Source organism: Ascaphus truei, chromosome 5 (genome assembly GCF_040206685.1).
Source record: "Ascaphus truei isolate aAscTru1 chromosome 5, aAscTru1.hap1, whole genome shotgun sequence".
NCBI classification, from domain to species: domain Eukaryota; kingdom Metazoa; phylum Chordata; class Amphibia; order Anura; family Ascaphidae; genus Ascaphus; species Ascaphus truei.
Genome location: NC_134487.1, coordinates 37,457,631 through 37,479,917, shown reverse-complemented (window position 1 = coordinate 37,479,917; position 22,287 = coordinate 37,457,631). Strand labels below are relative to the sequence as shown.

At 42.4% G+C, this 22,287-nt stretch overlaps 1 protein-coding gene across 4 annotated transcripts in view; it reads left to right on the top strand.

Annotated features, from left to right (window-relative positions):
• The window catches only part of SLC26A5 (solute carrier family 26 member 5), an 84,112-nt gene that overhangs the window by 11,733 nt on the left and 50,092 nt on the right, over positions 1-22,287 (top strand). For 2 of the 4 annotated variants that reach the window (XM_075599648.1, XM_075599646.1), the window contains exons 2-4: positions 9,355-9,544; positions 18,026-18,165; positions 20,113-20,223. In XM_075599648.1, the coding sequence (XP_075455763.1) occupies positions 9,390-9,544; positions 18,026-18,165; positions 20,113-20,223 (406 nt within the window). In that variant the 5' untranslated portion in view covers positions 9,355-9,389. Of the gene's footprint in view, positions 1-253; positions 490-9,354; positions 9,545-18,025; positions 18,166-18,982; positions 19,146-20,112; positions 20,224-22,287 lie in introns of those variants that run through there. The other 2 variants (XM_075599647.1, XM_075599649.1) reach the window with 2 other exon arrangements.

Sequence of the window (22,287 nt, the reverse complement as noted above, 5' to 3'; positions counted from 1 at the left end):
ACACACTCTCACTGCACACACTCTCACTGCACACTCAGAACACTCTTACAGCACACTGTTTTGGGCATACCGCTGCGACGCTGGGCTCAGGGAGAGCCCCCTCCTCTCCCTGCCTGTATCTCTGTTGCTGTGGGGGCTGATTGAAGGGAGCTGATCCCTGGCCAAGGAACTCAGAAACAACTGACATCCCAGCAAAGGCTGCGTGAGCTCTCCTCCCCCTCGCAGCTTCTCTGCACAGATCAAGTGCTGCTGTGGGGTGTGGAGTGTGCTGCTGTTTTGCTGCTGTGGTTTGGGGGTGCTGCTGCTGTGGTTTGGTGCGACGCTGGGCTCAGGGAGCCCCCCCCCCCTCTCCCTGCCTGTATCTCTGCTGCTGTGGGGGAGAATTGAATGGAGCTGATCCCTGGCCGGGAACTCAGAAACAGCTGACATCCCGTGAGCTCTCCTCCCCCTCGCAGCTTCTCTGCACAGATCAACTGTTGCAGATGCTGGGTAAGTACTGCTGTGGGGTGGTACTGCTGTGGGGTGTGGGGGGTGGGGGGGTGGTACTGCTGTGGGGTGTGGGGGGGTGGTACTGCTGTGGGGTGGGGGGGACGGGATGGGGGTACTGCTGTTTTGGGCCTGCCGCTGCGATGCTGGGCTCAGGGAGAGCCCCCCCCTCACCCCTACCTTGCATCCGCATCAAATGACGCTGCGGGGTCTTTCAAAGTAGAATGAAAAATATATCAATTTAGTCTTCAGTATCTTTTTTAGATTTAGAGAAAAAAAAACTCGTATAATACCTATTTGTATTTTTGTTTTTGGCGTCCCATTAATTCTAATAATAATTCACATAGTGGTCGTGGTGTTGACATATTTTTATACAATGTAAACCTTCATATCTCACAGGATATGCAAGTTGTGTTTTTTTGTTTTTTTTAAGCCGTTGTGCCAAATATTTGACCACTCCTGTGTCTACTTGACACACGTCACTTTAGTAGATGAATATTTTATTGTGAGTAGAGGAACATACATTCTGTGTATTTAGAACATGACTCATGTTAGATTACTCAAAACGTTAAGCAATCCGTTAACACAAGTAACACGTGTATGGTATGTAGGAAGCACATGATGCATAATGACATTGTAAATTATAGCCCAACTTCCTGTGTTTACTAGAGATTACAGAACCTGTATTTTTAGGGGTTTTCAAATGTTTCCATATTGCAGACCACTACAGTGTTGATCATTTGAAAGACCACTATCTCTAAACCCCTGTTGACTGCCGGAGGAGCCATTATGTGACCACTCCTATGTGTTCATGGCGTCACTGATTTACTGGATTAGAAAAGGAGTTTCTTTTATTCCCTTCTGCCTGCTCGATCGCATTCACTGCTCCGCAACCTTACCACAGAAAATTAGCTAAAAGACCATGACACCGCCCCTACATCACCCCCTCGAGTGCCAGGCCCCATGGTGTTGTGGTTATATGATGGGGCACTCAACGGGTTAATAGAAACATACAGTTTGACGGCAGATAGGCACCACTTGGCCTTACCTTTTTTGCCTATTTTCCGATCGGCTGTAAAACCTCAGACTCTCTTTGATCTTTGGCTTCCTTTCATATTCAGCATTGCCTTGTGTCTGTCCCAAGCAGGTTTGAGTTCCCTTACAGTAATCGTGATAGAAAATTCCCAGACTTCAGAGGAGAGCAGTCTGAAGCGATCGATGGAAGGCTTTAGGGACACCCACTAAAGGGTTCGGAGGGCCTCAGTTTAAGAACCACTTCTGCAACAGAAGTATAACAGCAGCGGACTTTGCTGCGAAATGTGTCGTCTTATTTTAATTAAATGGTTCCTAGAACATATGGGCGATAGGTATTAAATGTCGCCAACTGCAGCATTCCCTTCGACACAGGCGCGAATGGCATCATGGCGACTCTGTGTCACTTTGCACAATGTTCTCATGCTTTGTTTCAGTTTTTTGCTCTGCTTGTGCCACTGAGAGTTTTGGGAAGTGCTTGCAGACGGATTTAGGAGAGGAGACGGGGGCAATATTCTGATTCAGATCTATCAAACGTTGCTTCTGATCCTGGTTCTCTTTGCGTCAAATAGAGCCGCCTGGTATGAAGTGACGTTAACAACATCCTTCTTATAAAGCAGCAGTCCGCTACAAATGCCTTTTGAGTAAAGACCCCACTTGACTGCACTCAAAACCTTAGAAGGAGAAGGAGTATATATTACTTAATTGCCAAAAGCTTACTCAGAGAATCCCTCTCAGATTAAGGAACCGACGAAAAAATAACAAATTGTTTATTACATCAAAAATATCACACTCAATAGTTAAAATAAATGCTAAAATGTTAAAAATCCCCATGTGGGAGAGAGGGGGTGAAATTGGAATCAAACTCTGATTATTTTCCTACTAAAGTATAGTAGTCAGAGACTATAGTTTCCCTCTTGCGTACACATCGGCTAATGGTATAGGTTTTAACCATGCAAAATGTTGCTAATCTTTTAAACGCATACTATAATGTTGGTTTCACATCAGTGGACACAGCTGAATTAGCTGCATAGGTAGTATCTGTTTAAAGTAGCTGTTAAGGCAACATTTGAATCTGCAACATATATAGAGGCAACACATATATTTTATCAAGGCTGGTATTCTACATAAGTCATCACCTAGGGAATGGTGATGGACTTTTTAATATTAGTGAGTACAGTACCCAAGGTTTTAGGTTTTAGACAATTACGAGACCTATTGAAGTACAGTAGGACGTCTTGCAATTAGATGGTGAACATACACAGGCTTTTCAGTCACCTGCACAACTATCAGTATCTTTGTACAGAGATAAGTGTCACGGCAAACTGCAAGGACAGTAGTGGGTATGCAAGCATATGTGCCAATGTCCCACTGCAGTTAATTATGGCTGTTGCCCCAAACACATAAATGGTGCGCAGTCTGCAGCGTGATCGCCTATGTATATATGCGTTCCTATCACATCAGGCCTCAAAAATCACCAAAACAGGTTGCAAATAATTGCCAAACACAAACGGGGATTACGGAGAATCCAAAGACCCAGCAGGATAGCAGATGTACAAACTGTAATTCATGATACCCGTGGTTGCTTTAGTACATATCAGCTGTTTGTGCCGTTGGTACGGTCTGTAGTGTGCCTGTATGTGTGTCTCTATTGTATCAGACCTCGTAGGTCGCCGGTACAAGTTGCAAAATGTTGCTAAACATAAGAAAGGGTTTAAGGAGAACCCAAAACACAGCAGGACAAGAGTATGCAAGCCGTGATTCCTTGGTACACGCGGTTGCCTGAGTCCGTATCAGCTGTCTATGCCGTTTGTGCCGCCACTCCGCTATGACGTCATGTTTAGCAACATTTTGCAACTTGTACCGGCGACCTACGAGGTCTGATACAATAGAGACACACATACAGGCACACTACAGACCGTACCAACGGCACAAACAGCTGATATGTACTAAAGCAACCACGGGTATCATGAATTACAGTTTGTACATCTGCTATCCTGCTGGGTCTTTGGATTCTCCGTAATCCCCGTTTGTGTTTGGCAATTATTTGCAACCTGTTTTGGTGATTTTTGAGGCCTGATGTGATAGGAACGCATATATACATAGGCGATCACGCTGCAGACTGCGCACCATTTATGTGTTTGGGGCAACAGCCATAATTAACTGCAGTGGGACATTGGCACATATGCTTGCATACCCACTACTGTCCTTGCAGTTTGCCGTGACACTTATCTCTGTACAAAGATACTGATAGTTGTGCAGGTGACTGAAAAGCCTGTGTATGTTCACCATCTAATTGCAAGACGTCCTACTGTACTTCAATAGGTCTCGTAATTGTCTAAAACCTAAAACCTTGGGTACTGTACTCACTAATATTAAAAAGTCCATCACCATTCCCTAGGTGATGACTTATGTAGAATACCAGCCTTGATAAAATATATGTGTTGCCTCTATATATGTTGCAGATTCAAATGTTGCCTTAACAGCTACTTTAAACGGATACTACCTATGCAGCTAATTCAGCTGTGTCCACTGATGTGAAACCAACATTATAGTATGCGTTTAAAAGATTAGCAACATTTTGCATGGTTAAAACCTATACCATTAGCCGATGTGTACGCAAGAGGGAAACTATAGTCTCTGACTACTATACTTTAGTAGGAAAATAATCAGAGTTTGATTCCAATTTCACCCCCTCTCTCCCACATGGGGATTTTTAACATTTTAGCATTTATTTTAACTATTGAGTGTGATATTTTTGATGTAATAAACAATTTGTTATTTTTTCCGTCGGTTCCTTAATCTGAGAGGGATTCTCTGAGTAAGCTTTTGGCAATTAAGTAATATATACTCCTTCTAAGGCTTTGAGTGCAGTCAAGAGGGGTCTTTACTCAATACTTTTTGAGATAACGTGGCTATACCTGTTAGATCTGCATAATGTTTGCTGAAGTTCGCGAATGAGGCAAAAAAATGTTTTGGTGTCAACCAGAAGTCAATGTCCAGGTTACATGGCCTTAAATTCAGGCCACGGGACCTTTTTGAATATTGTGAATGTTGGCAAAATTCTGTCAGGAATTGTCAAATATTTTGAGCATTGTCACAATACGTTTGCAAAAACGCAACACTTTAAGAGACAACTTCCCCCAAAAAATGGGTACGTGCATTTGAAGACATTTCCACATTTCTAGTAGCTGGACATTTGATTGTTTTTCAGTGCTGCTTGTAATGGTAACTGCATTTAAAAAATAGTGCAATTTCTTACAATGTGTTTTAGGTCTGTCCATACTGCCGTGACCAGCGGCCCTAGAGCTAATGTTTATACCATGGAAAAGTAGAGAGATGCTGCACAAGGGGGGTTTCCTCATATACTTTGAAAGGCAGTAGCACAGAATATGCACTAATAAGCTTAATGTTTAAGCACACATCATTAGACTGTGTACAGGAACCATCTACCATTTCTGATATCTTTTTAATAGCATTAGATAGCTATATTATTAGTATCGCAAAGTCAGTACTTAAAGGTACGGGGCCTATAGATAACAAGGAGCTATGTTGTAAGTTAGGGTGCGCAAAGTTGTTTTTTTGCTGCGCCACCCCCTGTGTGCCGGCTCCAGAGTTCGCGCCACCCCCTCCCCAGTGTACTGGCGTTAAATGACGCCGAGGGTCACATGACATGACGTCACGTGACCCTGCAGCGTCATTTGACAACGCGTCACGTCACATGACCCTGCGTTATCATTGCGATGTGACCAGAAGCCGGATTAATCCCGGTAAGTTGAAGTTGCAGAGACCTTGCGTGGTCCCCCGGCATTTAATTTAAATGCCTAGGGGAAGAGCGTGGGGCCTCTGCATCTGCCTGCGTCCACCCAGAAAAATCCCACGTCCCCCAGTTTGCGCACGGCTGCTGTAAGTCACACTCTGGCAGCCCAAAGAAATCTTGCGGACCTCCCAAAAATGTCAAAATATAAACAAATATTAAAAGAGCTGTAACAGATATAACATAAGTATTTAACACTAATATGTGTATATATTTATTTATCTTTGATCAGAAAATGTTTTATTATTTAGACCCAATACAAAAAAAGAAAGAACTTGCACTCACCATTAGCATTATCTTTGAAAAAAAAAAAAAAAAATCTTATTTCTTATGCATTGGTGCTCAGATCTTCTGCCTCCACCAATACGCTTACAGACACTACAAGAACAACAATGGTTTGGATCGGCACTCAAATATATTGCATAGTGTAAAAAAAAATACTTTACCAAAATAAAAAAAAGGGGGTTAGACCTAATATAGACATCTACTGCTCTCTAACACAAAAAAATTAAACGTTTTATGATCCATGCGTAAGGAAAGGGCATGGGTAGGGTGACCATATTTGTCCTGGCAAAAACCTGGACAAATGTCACGCATGTGGAGTCGGCGCTCGCTGACTGTGCATGTGCGAGCACCGACTGCGCATGCGTGAAGCGTGCTTGCCGAGCGCGCATGCGTGATCAGCACTTGCCGGTTGCTCGTGTGCATTCCCGATCGGCACTTGCCGGCTGTTCGTGTGTGAACGGCATTTGCCGGTCGCTCGTGCTTGATCGGAGCTTGCCGGTTGCGCATGAGCAGTTGGCAAACGATGACCGCGCACGCGTGGTCGGCAAGGGCCGATCGCACTCAGTGTGATAGAAAACCAGGACAGCACCCCAAAAAGTTGGGACAGAGGCCTAAAAACCGGGACTGTCCCAGCTATACCCGGACATCTGGTCACCGTAGGCATGGACCCTGAAACGTTGCATTTTTTTGTGCTAGAGAGCAGTAGATGTCTAGATTATGCCCAACCCCCTATTATTTTTTATTTTTGTAAAAATGTATCCAAAAAAAATCTTATTTAGACCCAATTTTTTTTTATAAAAAAGCACACGCCTCTGGATTTTAAAAGCAGAAATAACATGAACAATGAGAAAAAACAAATCTATGAAGCAGCGCTTAAAAGATTGTGTATGGTAGATTGAGGATTGCACCTTTTTAATTAGGTTAGTTTAAATGGATCCCTAAAAGTACAGCACAATTGTTTTCTCTGGTGTGATATAGTGCGATGAAACCTCCCTGATATTCTGAGTTATCCAGTTGTATTATCTGGCGGAACAATGTCACATGCTATGTCTCTTTTACCGACAGTAGTAAAATTGCACAAGTCTCTTCTTTCTCACTAGTTCAGTGGTTCTCAACTTTTTCTGACCAGGGCACCCCTAAAGGATTTTTTACAAATCGGGGCACCCCTGCTCTTTAAACCTCAAGTTATCACATACTCCTTCCTTCTCACAAGCATGTACACCCCACATTCACCCTCACACATCATACTCACACTTTTACTCCACGCACACTCCACATGTATCCCCACCACACTCACTCACACACTCACACACACCACACTCACCCTCTTTCCTAATCAACAACACCACATTCACACCCTTCTCTTAATTAGAGTTCACTACACACCTCCCCCCCCACAAAAAGCACTAGCCTCCATCACCCTCCCCACACACAACCATCACGCCCCCACCTCCCACACACAAAACATCAATGTCTCCTCCCCACACAAAGTCCTCACTCCTTCCCTCTTTCCTCCCACTCTCCCACACCCCTCAAACATGTCAGCTGCACTGTCTGTAGATGGAGGGGGTACTCTCTCTCCCCTGTGCCCGGCTAAATTAGGAGAGGCACAGCTTCTATGTCTCCAGGCGGCACCAGAGGAGCTAGCTGAGCTCCCAGCTTTTTCCCCTGGGGCCACATTACCCTTGACGGAGGTTTCACGGCACACCAGGGTTCCCCTGCACCCTGGTTGAGAAACACTACTCTAGTAATGCCTTCTAATACCTCCTATTTGTAGACAAAAGCCAGTCCAAGGTCCATACCATTTTATAATTTAGACTAAGGAGAACCTCATTGTACTTTATGTGGTGTTGGTGTAGGAGTCTGCAGTCTGCATTGGTCACTTGTACAACAAGCCCTAAATACTCGGCAAATTAGCTAAATATACGCATGATTCCTACTTCAATTGATGTACTCTCCTGCCTGCATAAACTATAGCACAGATTAACTAACCCCTATGTTGCAAAAGGAAACAGTGAATGGGTTAATTGATCTATATGATTAAACTTTTAACCTAGTATCCAAAATCCTTGAGAAGGTCATGGAACCAAAATGTAGATTTTGGGGGAGAAAAAAAGAAACATACTGTGTTTTCTTCCAAAGTTCATGTTCAGTTTTATATTTACTTCCAAAGGTTGTCTGTGAGAAACGCTCTTATTTATTTTAGTGCACAGAAACGGTCATTGACTTGAAAGCAATGAAGAATCTGCAATATCGCGTTTTATTGAATAATCCCCTTTATGTATGTAATACATTTAGAAGTTGAGGACCTGAAATATATTTAGCATGACACAAGGGCAGAGGGCCATATTTACTAAGTGCAACTCCATAACACACCTTCCAGCTCAGTTTGGTATGTATGACAACAGGGCCGCCATCAGGGGAAAGACCCGGGGCAGCATCCCAGAGCCATTGGCTCCGGGGGACAGCCCGGCCTATATAATAAGTTGGGCCCTCCACCTCTGGCCATTCTCGCTGATACTGAAGGCCTGCACCCCGCACTACACCTCCTCCGCTCAACAATCCTTCAGCAACAAAAAGTTTACGCACCCCTGCAGTAGACTGTTGCGTATATAAACTTCTGTGCCTAACTACTCTGGATTATTAGAGTTCAGTCTTTCCACTCTGTGTTAAATATGTGATGGATGAACTATGTAAACATCATCAGGAAGCCTTCTAGTATAAATATTAAATAATTCATATACATGGCCAGAAACAGTTCCATGCAGCTGTCCCTGCCTGAAAATAGGCCAGATGAGGTCCTCCAGCTCCAGAACCCTCTCCCCTGACTCCTGCTAAAGAACTTTTCTTCCAGACCCCTCCTGGTCATAAGTGCTTGGGCCCAGGTCAAGGATTGAGTGCTGGGCCTCAGCAAACCTGTGAGCAGGCCTGTCCATATACACCGTGTTCAGGACAAAAGGAACCCCTTTCATTTTTCATCATATCTGATTTATTTCTTGCTCAACCGCCATGAAAATGTGCTCAATTGTCGGTGTTCTATGTAGATTAACAGTATATAAGAAGCGCAATGTAGACAATCAACTGATGTTAACTACATTTATGTCGCTGTATTATGTCAACAAGTACCAGATACGCTGCAGTAGGTTCATGTTCATTAAACAAGAAATAGGAGTTTTTCCCTTCGTAGTTCGTAAATGTGTTAAACTGTTGTAATCTAATCTGAAACACTAAAATGACTTTAAAGTTTGAGATTAAAGTATGGTTCCAAGTGTGTGTTCAAAATGTCCTCATGATAAAACGCGCGACCGACGACGAGAATGCCACTGTCTGATTTGCATAATTGATAACGCGTTGATTCAGCTGCTCCCACTCCTGAACGATACGTTTAGTTTTTTTCAGCCCTCCTAGCGACCATTGCTTCGGACAACAAGTTTTGCTCTGTTCAAAGAACTTTATAACATGCTTATCGCTGAACACCATTTTTGTAACTATGCACTTGATGAGGTCATCACGCCGTTGCCAATGCCAAAGAATATTCATTAGATTATGAAATAATTCTTAAATGTAATAATCTACTGTGACAGACCTATAATTGCTCAAATTTTAATGAAAATGTAGTGATTTTTCTTCAAGATATGCCAAAAAATAAAAGCGGTCCCGTTTTCTTTCCCTGGACGCAATGTATGTATGGAATTGTCATATGCCAGTGACTGAGCTTTCTGTCTTTTCTGCAGTGTCATTCAGACTCTAGGAAGACCTGAAATGTGCTATGGAATTACTTCCTGGGGAAGATGAATGTCTTTGGCAGAGACAAAAGTACTGTATAAAGCGACCCATATATACCCAGGAATATCTACAGGAACAACTGCATGTGAGGGAGAAGGAGCCCCAATCAATTGTTAATAAAATCGCACAATCTTTCCGGTGAGTAGGCAGGCGTGACGTACTCCAAAAGGGTGTGTAGAGTACTTGATATATGGGGTAATGAAAAGAGTACAGGCATACCCCGCATTAACGTACGCAACGGGACCGGAGCATGTATGTAAAGCGAAAATGTACTTAAAGTGAAGCTCTACTTTTTTTTCCACTTATAGATGCATGTACTGTACTGCAATCGTCATATACGTGTATAACTGATGTAAATAACGCATTTGTAACAGGCTCTATAGTCTCCCGGCTTGCGCACAGCTTCGGTACAGGTAGGGAGCCGGTATTGTTGTTCAGGACGTCCTGACAGGCGCATGCGCGAGCTGCCGTTTGCCTATTGGGCGATATGTCCTTACTCGCGAGTGTACTTAAAGTGAGTGTCCTTAAACTGAGGTATGCCTGTATATGGTATGCGAAGTGGGGAGTCATGATTCAGACCTGTCACTAGTCCAGATTGTGGTCCGGAAATAACAAATCTCTCCTTTATGTTCTAAACAAGTTGCTATAGGCACCATGAGAGCTTGAGGGGGAGCAGTGACTAGAGGGGGTCTTTTAGCCTCTGCCATTGTACTGTGCCTCCTCCTCTACACCTTCTGAACAACTCCACTCCTGCGGAACTCAACCCATCCATTCTGAAAATGGAAAAGACCAAGTTGACTGGTGTAACACTTTCACACTTAATGTTTACAGAGTGCTACTCGTAAACACATAGGCATAGATATTGCCAATGCCAACTCACATCCTGACCCACCGTTGCATTATTAGTTGTGCTGCCATCTTGCTTTTAATCACCCTGAGATTTTTGTCTCGTGCAGCATGGTTGATGGAAAATCTGTAAATGGCCAAAGCTGTTTGTACAACCACGACCTCAATAAAGGGGCAGTTTTCCCTGCGTGTGTATTTGCTGCAGGGGGTCTGATTTTGAAGCAGCAGTCCCCCCAAAAATTTAATGTTTATTTTTTATGTTTACTTGCCTGACCCAGGGTGTCCCCCCTGAGCTTATCACTGGTCCCTCGATCTCCGGGGATCTTTCCGGCTCCCGAGACATTTGTATATTTCTTTTTGTGCTGTTGCTTGTGTAGCCATGTTTAAAAATGGTATACAGTTCTCTCTCTCTCTCTCTCATGCTGGCAGTAAGCCTGGTAAATATACAGGATTGCCAGCATCAATCATGGAGGTTTTCCCTCACACCCTAGTGAGGTGTCATATGTACATGAGGGAAGTGGTAACAGACCTTGTGTCCATTGTTAGTGACACAGGTGGTGGAGCTATTCCTTGTTATATAAGACACACCACTGCCCAAAGTTAGAGTTGAAGGTCAAGTGTGTTAACTAAGAGTTCAAGAGAGTGGTTCTACAGCAAGTAGTCACTACAGCAGTAAGGCTGGCAGGGCCTACACTGTGTCCAGGGACCTGGCACAGGTGGTGATCTCCCTGAGGGGAGAGGTGATCCAACTCCATTGGGAGGGCAGATCTTCTGAAAGGAGAGTGCTGTACAAGATGAGCGGCTAAGCTGTTTGCTGCGAGGTGCAGTCTGCCTGAACCATCAATAAAGATGCCCTTGTTCACAATAACCCCCATGTGTGAGTGTGAAGTTACTCCACAGAGGAAGGCACCACAGAATAGTTCCTCATCAGAACCATCTCCTTGCGGACGCAGAGATCCTGATGAGGTGGAGACGCTGCACTGTATGTAGGTAGGACTCACGCACACTACGTCAGCTGCCTGTCTGGCTGACATTCCCCAGAACAACATCATGCGGTTGACTCAGGAGTCCTGTTGCCAACAGGTGCACCACCAGACACGACCATGTAATGGGGACCGGTTAGACCACAGGGGCCAATCTGAGATTGGGTGGGTCAGGAGGGTCCAGAAAAACCGTTACACTTGATACACAAAAAACCCGACAAATTTAGCTGCACTGTAATAAATAGAAAGTCACAAAGACATCTTCCAATGCCCCGTGCCAGTACCGGGGGATCCACAGGCGTGGAGGAGCACGGATCAGGTACCGGGAACCCAGCGCTTCAGCTCAGAAGAATTAAAAAAAAAAAAACAGCACGTTATGCTTATAAATTGTGTATTTTGTCCCCAATGAATGAACCAAAAATCCATCTTAATATGGCTGCTAACCTCCTCTCGTTTAGTAATTGTTAGTCGATGTCAAAGAATCTTATGTGAGAAGAGTAAGATTACCCAGCTTCTCTAAAAAGACTGTTTGTAGTGTGCATGGAAAACAGCTCTGTGCTTCACAGTGGAGTCGAGAAAGTGAAAATAAACACCACGCGTTCTCATGTAAACTATATACGGCAGGCTTTTAAAATAAAAATTAAGTTAAAATCAGAAACGGCAAGGGGAAAAAAATAAGGTATATAATCTGCTTTATTAGGCATCACATTGAGCTTATTTTGAAGATGGCCAGTTTTTGAGGGCACTGCACTTTAAGAAGGGAAGATTCAGCCAGGTTGGGCTTTTAAATCAATCATCGTTTCAAACCCTGGGCTGGATAAGTAATCGGGAACCAGGATGCAGCTATTGGCATCCAATTCGAGGAGCGATCTTACCTGCTACAGATTAACTATTTCGCCTGAAATGTAACAAGTATTCTAAAAAGTCAGATGGCATACAACTGTGCCAGGACTGGCATCTCTGATCCGGGTACCGCTGGCTTTAGCACAAAACTGCCGTGGGTGTGCAGCATGATTCATTACAAAGTTTAATAACGTGTGGGGAATCCCACTCATTTCTATGGGTGTTATTATCTGCTTATAATTCGGTTTGCATTGGAACGCGCTGTGCTCTGTATTAACATCTTGAATGTAGCATTTTGGTTCAGGGTGTACATTCATATTTTAGATTCCAAAATAGTTACACGTACCATACGTCCGGTGATCTTTGTTAAGGTCCATTCAGTCGTACTTGTTCCAAAACATCCATTTCAAACCAATATGTTCAACACCTGACTCTTTATTGTAGTCTTTAAACTGATGCACTTTTTAAGTCCTTATAGCAGCAGTCCAAGCTGCCGTGTTTTTATTTATTTATTTAATTTTTTCCCCTTAAATATGTGCATTAGTACAATCCACACAATGATAACTGATTTATTAAAAAAAAAAAAATGTGTGTGTGTAGGAAATTGCTTGGTCTGCAACTTTAAATCCCAGAGGCACATGCAATGAAATTGTTTGTGGGTCACATTTAAAATGTTGTGTGTGTGTGTGTGTAAATGTAACACACTCCCCCCCCCTTAGGACTGGGACCCGCTGCGCTCGACGGCGCGGACGGCCGCACGAGCGTTCCCCACCAGCAGGGGAATCCTCCCTAGCCGGTCCCAGTTCCCCCTCGCTGACGCACTGTGACGCGTCAGCCGGCAGGGGATTCAAGAAAATTGTGATCCTGAGCGGTGACGCGTCACGTGGTGCACTGATGAGCCAATCAGCGGCGGGGGCGGGAGCTGTCATCAGGCAGCTTCCTACTCAAGGGTGTGTGTGTGTGTCGGCAGAAGGGGGAGGGAGCTGCTTACCTTACAGCAGCCCGCAGCAGCTCCCTCCTGCAGCCCGAGCCCGTGGAGGGAGGGGGGGGAGTAGCGGGTCCCTCCGCTCAAGCCATGCCCCCCCTCCCACATATTGCGGTCTGTGTCTGTCAGCGCCCCGCCTGTCTGCAGTGCGGGCGCGCTGACTGAGGGAGCGGGGCCTTAGCCTTAGGGGAGATCCCTATGCTACAGGGCATGTCTTGGTGTTGTGTTGCTCACCTGTTGTGTATCAGAGGCCTGAGTCTCCTCGTTTGTATGGGGATCGGCAAGGGACAGGCTTCTGGTCCAGCTAGTGCAGCGCCTCCATCCTATGGGGATCTGCCAGGGGCAGAGAGTCACCCCACAGGAACACCTTCTCAGTAATCTAGACAGGAGACATTGAACATTGAACATTGTACCATTTATTGGCAGGCCAGCTGATTTCATCTCCCGTGAAAGAGAGGTACTCTATTTCACCCTTAAGATGATCACCTACCCTCGCATCTTGCTTGACTTTTACCTGACTAGGCCCCTCGAAGGCCTAAGGCCCTTGGGGCTAGTCACCATCCCGTTACCACCTGATGGGGCAAGGCAGAACCACCTCACTCCCTGGGGAATAGGCTACATCCTGGAATCACTCTGCTATCATTTGGGAAGGAAGCATCTTATATACCTAGGGAAGAGTTAATGACCCTGCCCCAAAACTGTGCATGTCTGAGGGCGGACCAGGCATCCCCCCACAGTGCTGACACCTGTAACCACCAACCCCCTCTCCCCCCCCCCCCCCCCAGGCATGATGCTTCCAACTGCCACTAGCCCGCACCTGTCTATGGCTACAATGTAAACACAATAGTAGTGTGCTGTGAGACTCTCATGCTGACTCATGAGGATGGATTTAACCCTAACACTGCTTGCACTTACCAGGACTTATGTGCCAGGGCCGGGAAACCCACAGCCAGGGGCACTAGGCTACATACATGTGAATGGGGGATGGTGCTCAAGTACCTGATCCTATATCAAAATGTATCCATTCATTGAAAGGGAAAGAGCATACAGTACTAGGTAAATAATGATATAATAACAATAAATGTACTAAACCTATAGAAGGGGCTCTAGAACACCCTGAAGGTGGGGGTTAGTATGCAGAGACACTTCCCCCCTCCTCAATGGGTTGGCCCCAGGTATAAGTACTCACAAGTCCCCAGCAGCTAGAATCCAATGCAGTGTGTGTGTGTGCAGCGCACAGCAAGAAGAGAGTGAGAAGCAGGTCTGGCAAAAAACATTCTCTTTAATGGGAAGCCATAAAATAGAGGGTTGCAACCCTTCTACGCGTTTTGTGCAGGTTATGCACTAGGCTACAAATACAGTATATAACAATCAACGTCTATTTGTAACTACATGTTAGCATCTAAAGTTTAGTTATTACTAGTCAATGTAAATGTAAGAGGAGGGACGAGTGGAATAGGTAGATCAGGCAGACTCTTTATTCCACTAACTTAATCCACTGTAAAGCTGTGATTACACTAATTCTTTACAGCACCTATCTATAGATATTCGTGGAAACTAAAATAGTTATATAGATATGTACCTACTGGTTCAGGAGAAACAAGGGAAAATGTATTTGTTCAACCACACCTTCAAAAAGAGCTTATCTAGTTGTCAAACAGAAGGAGAAAGCTATCTGTAGTGATAGCCAAGTACAATAAGCATACTGTACATCATACATACTGGCTACAGGAGTGCAGAAACACTTTTTGGGAGGAGGGGGGCTGTGTATACGTAATTGGTAATATACATAGATTACTACAATGTAAAAATGTACAAACCCAGGGGGGACTGCAGCACCCACAGCAGCCCTATTTCCAGCCCCCATGGAAGGTTACATCAACTTTTATGATCCATGTTGCAGTGTGTGTGTGTGTGTGTGTGTGTGTGTGTGTGTGTGTGTGTGTGTGTGGTGTGTGTGGTGTGTGTGGTGTGTGTGGTGTGTGTGGTGTGTGTGGTGTGTGTGGTGTGTGTGGTGTGTGTGGTGTGTGTGGTGTGTGTGGTGTGTGTGTGTGGAATTTGTATTTGTATATGTATTGTGGGGCTTGGGGGTATTTTTATATGGGTTGGGTATTTTTTTATGTATTGTGGAGGTTTCTTTTTTTTAAATAATTATTGTTTTGTTTTTTTAATGGATTGTTCTCTTTTGTAAATGCATTGGGGTCTTTTTTATATGTATTTGGATGGGTTTTATATGTATTTTTTTTTTAATATGTATTATTTTTTATATGTATGTGTGTATATGTAGCCCCCAGGCCCATATTGCCCCATATTTAACCCCCCCCTCCCCCAGGCCCATATTGCCCCATATTTAACCCCCCCCAGGCCCATATTGCCCCATATTTAACCCCCCCCCCCAGGCCCATATTGCCCCATATTTAACCCCCCCCCCCAGGCCCATATTGCCCCATATTTAACCCCCCCCCCAGGCCCATATTGCCCCATATTTAACCCCCCCCCCAGGCCCATATTGCCCCATATTTAACCCCCCCCCCCCAGGCCCATACTGAATCCCCCCATGCCTTTTGTCACATTGGATGTAGCATTGGGTATCTTTGTCTTTTGTTGAAAATATTAATACAGCTAAACCCCGTTATAACGCGCCTCGCTATACCGCGAATCGGTTATAACGCGGTCTGAGCATGGCTCCCGAATTGAAAGCCTCCATTTTGCCGGCTTACCTGTATCTCAAATTTTCCATTTTGCCGCCTTACACTCTCCTCTTACAGCTGTGCTCATCTCTCTCCTCTTCCTGCTGTCCACGTGCTCATCTCTCTGCCCGTCGTGTGCGGGGTTTTTATTTTTTCAAACATTCAATTCAATGCTTTATTGACTACCAGACACAGACACAAATAAACATTAATACATTTTGTACAAAACACATGCAGGGATTGAACTCGGGACCTTCTGATACCAATGCCTTGCCTCTTACCTCTACACCATAGGCTTGGTGTGACAAGACAGAACCTATAAATATATTTATCCTCTACAACACAAGGTACATGTCAATGTGAAATCTTAAGTCTATTTCTAGCTGTCTATGACATCACACAGTTCTGTGGTCTAGTGGAAGAACTCTTACCAACATATGCAAGGGTCCTGGGTTCAATTCCTGTATGAAATGGTATAATTAACTTTTTTAATAAATTATTATTTTAATTATGTTGTATAATTTATAAATATATAATTCTTTATTATTCTTTATTAAATAATAATTATTCATTAATCAATAATGATGTATTAATAATAATTCATTATTAATCATTATGATTAATTATGTATTATTAAGTATGATTATTAATTATTATTAACAGTTAATTAACTAATTAATAATTATTACTAAATACTTAATAATAATTATTAATACTTACTTATTAATGAAACGTATTAATACTTACTAATTATTATACTAATAGTAAGTATTAATAATTGTTATTAATAATTAAGTATTAATAATTACTTAATAATTATTAGCACCCAATTAGTAATAATAATTATTAATACTTAATTATTAACAACAATTATTAATACTTACTAATTATTAATAGTTATTAAGTATTAATAAGTTTTATTAATAATTAAGTATTAATAATTATTATTACTAATTGGGTATTAATAATTATTAGGTATTAGTAATACTTATTAATTAGTCAAAATTATTAATTGTTAATGATAATTAATAATCATACTTATTAATCATAATATAATTAATAATAATAGTATTATTAATTAATAATTATTAAAAAATAATTATTAATAATACTTAATACATAATTATTAATTAATTAGTTAATTAACTGCTAATAATAATTAATCATCATACTTAATAATACATAATTAATCATAAAGAATGATTAAGGAATTATTATTAATACATCATTATTGATTAATGAATAATTATTATTTAATAAAGAATAATAAAGAATTATATATTTATAAATTATACAACATAATTAAAATAATAATTTATTAAAAAAGTTAATTATACCATTTCATACAGGAATTGAACCCAGGACCCTTGCATATGTTGGTAAGAGTTCTTCCACTAGACCACAGAACTGTGTGATGTCATAGACAGCTAGAAATAGACTTAAGATTTCACATTGACATGTACCTTGTGTTGTAGAGGATAAATATATTTATAGGTTCTGTCTTGTCACACCAAGCCTATGGTGTAGAGGTAAGAGGCAAGACATTGGTATCAGAAGGTCCCGAGTTCAATCCGTGTATGTGTTTTGTACAAAATGTATTAATGTTTAATTGTGTTTGTGTTTGTGTCTGGTAGTCAATAAAGCATTGAATTGAATGTTTGAAAAAAACTGGCATACGATGGCAAGAGAGCAGAGAGATGAGCAGAGCAGAGAGATATGAGCACGTGGACAGCAGGAAGAGGAGAGCACTGGTAAGGCGGCAAAATGGAGGAGATTTAAATCTGTAATGAGGAAGCTCCAGAGCTGATGCAGGTGAAATTTTAACGCGACCCCGGTTGTAACGCGGTCTTTGGGTTGTGGACCCCAAGGACCGCGTTATAACGGGGTTTAGCTGTATAAACAGATTGCATTGAAATGTTTTTTTCCGTATTAAAACCTACTGTGGTAGTGCGCTATGGGTTGGGGGGTGGGGGAGCCCCCTCTCCTTTCATTTGTCCTGGGCCCAATGATTTCTGTTGGCGGCCCTGCATATAGTACATTTATGCCTTTGGCTTAGATGAGATGCATCAGTTTTGGTTGTTTTTAGATGTTATTGATATTCTTGCGCAATAGTTTCAGCATAAAACCTGTTTTTTGTTCTACACTTCACTTGCAGAGCAGTGTTTTTCCTGGCCATCTGATCGTAAAGAGTTCAGTGACTTCCAGCAATTAAAACGACTATACACGTCTTCAAAACATTATTGGGCTGACATATTTTTTGTTTCACTTGCAGCTGCACTGCTAAAAAAGCAAAATCGCAACTTTACAGTTTTCTACCAATTTTGAAATGGCTTCCGCGTTACCCAGTGAAGGAGTATATCTTAGGAGACATTATGTCAGGACTCAGCACGGGCGTCATGCAGCTTCCACAAGGTTGGTAGGGCACTTTCAGAATGTTTCTTCAGACTGTGCCAAATTATAATAAAATGTACTACTGTATCTACAAGTTCAGGTTACCAGTTGTGAGTCTAAATCCTACATTTATTGAAGTGTGGTAGACATGACCTTCGTTGGTAGGGAGGGCTGGGTCCTTTGACTGACCGGGGCTGGTACAGCAGTCCCGGCTGTCCCACCGGCTGTCCCACCCTGTCAGCAGCCCTCAGTGTGGTGGAGATGACCTTCGTCCAGTCTTATAAATACCACCCTATCTCCGATGCCCCTTCTTTGCCATGGTTTTTCATGTTCTCAGTTGTGCCTCTCCCTATAATGCCTTCTTATCTAACCCCTAATATGTTAGGGGTTTAACACCACGTCGATAACCATGCATTAACTTCCATTCATTAGAATAAAAGTTCTAGTAGCTGTATTGATCCTGGAGAAATGTGAATTCTTGATTGGTTGGGCTACTTTTAGCAGACAGACAAACATGAGTGTTGTTCATACAGTAGATGAAATGATAGTGTGCAGAGACTTGGAAACCTTACCTGGTCATAGATTAATATGTTGGTTTTACTTCAATAGTTTCATGTGGGCAATTTCTACTTACCTAAAGAACTGCATAGCTGCCGGTCAATTCGTTCTCCGTCTATTGATCGGCGAAGTTTGGCGACATCTTTAGATCTGGGTAATGTAAATTGTTACTATAGGAACAAACATGCTTGTTAAAATAGAATACAAGAAAATTGGTCTTTCAAAGTTGTTGTTTTTTTTTTAAAACAGAAAATGCTAAAAGTATTTTTTCTTACTACAGAACTGATTTATAAAAAAAAACACACATGCAGGATATTGCTTGAACTGCAGCTTTAAAGGGCAACAGTCCCCATCACTGGAATGGCCATGTGAAGGCTATAATGTCCAGCCTACTTTCATGAATATGCCGCTAATTCCACAAATATAAACCACGATGTATCTCGGTAATTATATTAGACATAGCTATAGGGTCTGTTACTGTTCATTGACATTCTCTTAGGCACAAGACTCTGTAACTTGGCAAACTCGTAGTGAGAGGATCCTATTCAAGTACAGAAATGACTTCCTTGTCCAGAGTTAAACAGGCTTTGGAATTGATTTCAGAAAACCACAACAGTCAAATGCAATCCAACCTAAATTGCCAGTGCCTTACAATAATGGAGAAGCCTTCTCAACTTCTTGGTTTCCAATGCTCTTGAAACCAGCGAACTCGAAGTAGCATGTACTGTGTGTACTCACCCAAGTGTAGCTAATGCTTGATAAGTAAATATAAAACTCCATAGACTTGTATAAAGCTTTATAGATTGTGGGGTCTGTTTATTAAAGTCTCTCTACATACAGTAAGTGCACAAAACAGCACCAGAGACATCAAAGAAAAGGAATCCCATTGAACGCCACTGGCGTTTTCCTTTGGCAAATCCGTACAATTGCTTTTCACTGGTTGTGGCCCAGTTTTGCAGCCAAGAGAGTTTGGTAGATAACCCCTGTGTGTTGTTTTAGTCACGTGTTGGCACCATTTATAAAATCATTCAGTTACATTTTCTTTTTCAAAATTCCGATGAGTTCCTGTGGACACCATTTTGTTTCTGAAGGAGCGAGATTGTTTACCTGGAATACAGAAAATGGAAGCTCAAGATATAAACTTATGCTCTCTTAGCCTTTTGATTTGCATATATTCAGGGAAAGGTATTGGATAAGAAAGGCAGAGATTATGCTGGATCGTTTACATAATGCTTTGTTAGTTTTCACTACTTACTGGAAAAGTAGGAATATACAGTATGTAGTTTGTTGTGGTTTTCCAATCCCAGTTGATCATGCTTCAGGGATACCTAACTGAACTCTACTCAAGATAAAGGATACCATATATCTTACCATCAATATGTATATCTTAACATTTCTCTCTTTTTGTAGGGTTAGCCTATGCCTTGCTGGCTGCTGTTCCCCCTGTATTTGGATTGTATTCTTCATTTTATCCAGTTTTCCTGTACACATTCTTTGGGACATCAAGACACATCTCAATAGGTAATTCATGTATAAATCTCAAAAATAATAGTGAACCGTATGTTCTCCTATTATGTGCCTCATATGTGATGTGCAAAGAAACTATTTATATATATATTTAGAGGGCATCTTTGATTAAAAAAAGATCTAATCAACTTAATTCACCCTGAACTGCATTAACATTAACATTAAAAGGTGTTTAAGTACTTAATAGACCAGCCCTGCTTTCGCTGCTGAAGCCTAGGGTCATTCATAAAACAACCTTCACTATGTTCTGAGCCAAACCGAAAATGATCTCTAAGATGCACAGCATACCATATAGTTATATATGTATATCTTTATTTATATAGCGCCATTTATGTATATAGCGCGTCACAGCAGTAATACACGTGACACAATAATATAACACATAATGGGAATAAGCGCTTCAGACATAAAAGTAACATTAAAAGAAGGAATCCCTGCCCTGAAGAGCTTACAATCTTGAGTTATATTTCTTTCTCTTTATCCCATTGAGTTCTGAAGGTCCCTTTTAGATTTGAATAGTTAATTTGCATGTGAGCAGGATAGGTTCCTACAGAATGCCAAATAAATTTTATACTTGTTAACCATTTAACATCGACTGTGGAAATACGGTAATTTAATAATTCACTCATAATTGCATGACTTGGCTACTAATCTGCCCTCCCTGACATGCAAATCCTGGTAACAGTGCGGGCAGTGTCAGAACCAATCCAGGGCTTTCCCCACAAGCAGGCAGGTCCCTTGAGTGACAGGGGAAAAGGTGGGTTAAGGCCTGTGTTCTGTCCAATCCTGGGCTCAGACCTTGGATCTTCCCCTCAGTACTTAAGGAGCTGCACTTCCTAAATTTAGTTAGTGTCTCTCCCCTTGAGAGAGACAGGACTCACACAGAGGTGTACCGAGCACTGGCACTTGCTGTCCTCTCCCCTTGAGGGAGTGCGGGTGAGTACCTTACCTCTGTCTCTATTAGGTAGTCAGGGAAGAGTTAGGACTGCCCTTGGTGCCCTAGGCCAGGGGAGAACGTCCAGGGACCATCCTAAGGTTGAAGACCAATTGACTGTGTATGCAGGTACTGGTTATGCTGTATATGCAGAGGAGGAGAGATATAAAGTGTTCCCGTTCAACTATACTCCTGCCTGGTGTGCAATCTATCATAGGGGAGTAGTGTAAGTTCTCCTGCACGGATTGCCTTCATCTTCCTGGAGCCTGCAAGGGATGGAGGCGCTGACATCCATGAGCTAAAGAGCAAGTATCTACCCAAGAGCCTGTCCTGATGTCCCCACTACCACCGGCGGCTGACTCAGCATCCTGTAAGTCAGCAGGTATCCAGCACTACACACCTGGTAACATGGGAATCTCCCAGAGGGTGGGGGAAACACCGTTACGTTTATATTAAGCTTTGCATACACTGGCGACACACTTTATTCGAGCTTGGCTAGTCCCACGAATTCGGGTATACCCGGGTGTATTGAGGTTTGTGGCTGTTTTCTGCCCGAGTGCATTGAGTTATTTTCCAAGCAGGGATTGAAGCATTTTATTCCCGCTGGCTGCAATACTGCACAGTATATATATATATATATATATACTGCATTACAATTCATGAATTTATGCCATCTGGTAGACACGCGAAGCATTGCAGCCTATTAAATCCTAATCATTATCATTTAACAGATCAGCCGCCCATCAGCCAGGCATGAACCCAGGCTGGGAAGGCAAACGCAACGGGGCTTGTCAGAGGTGAGGAGCGGCGCATTCCAGGTATATGCCAGGTACATACCGGGTATTTGCTCGAATAAAGTGTGTCGGTGCAGTATAGTAATATTTAGTAGTATTTATTCAGCAGGCCAGATTCATGGTTAGGGATCTTTTTTCCACAATGATGGACCACTTTACGTTGCAAAATATTACATTGCTTCCGTGTGAGCACCGGTGAAGTTTCTTAATATAATGTACCAAGGCTAATTTTTATTAATTTTTCTCCTAAAGTACAAGTACGCTATGAAATATGCACCTTTTCAAACAATACATGGCTTCTATTCTATATGATACAGGCACACAATCTGC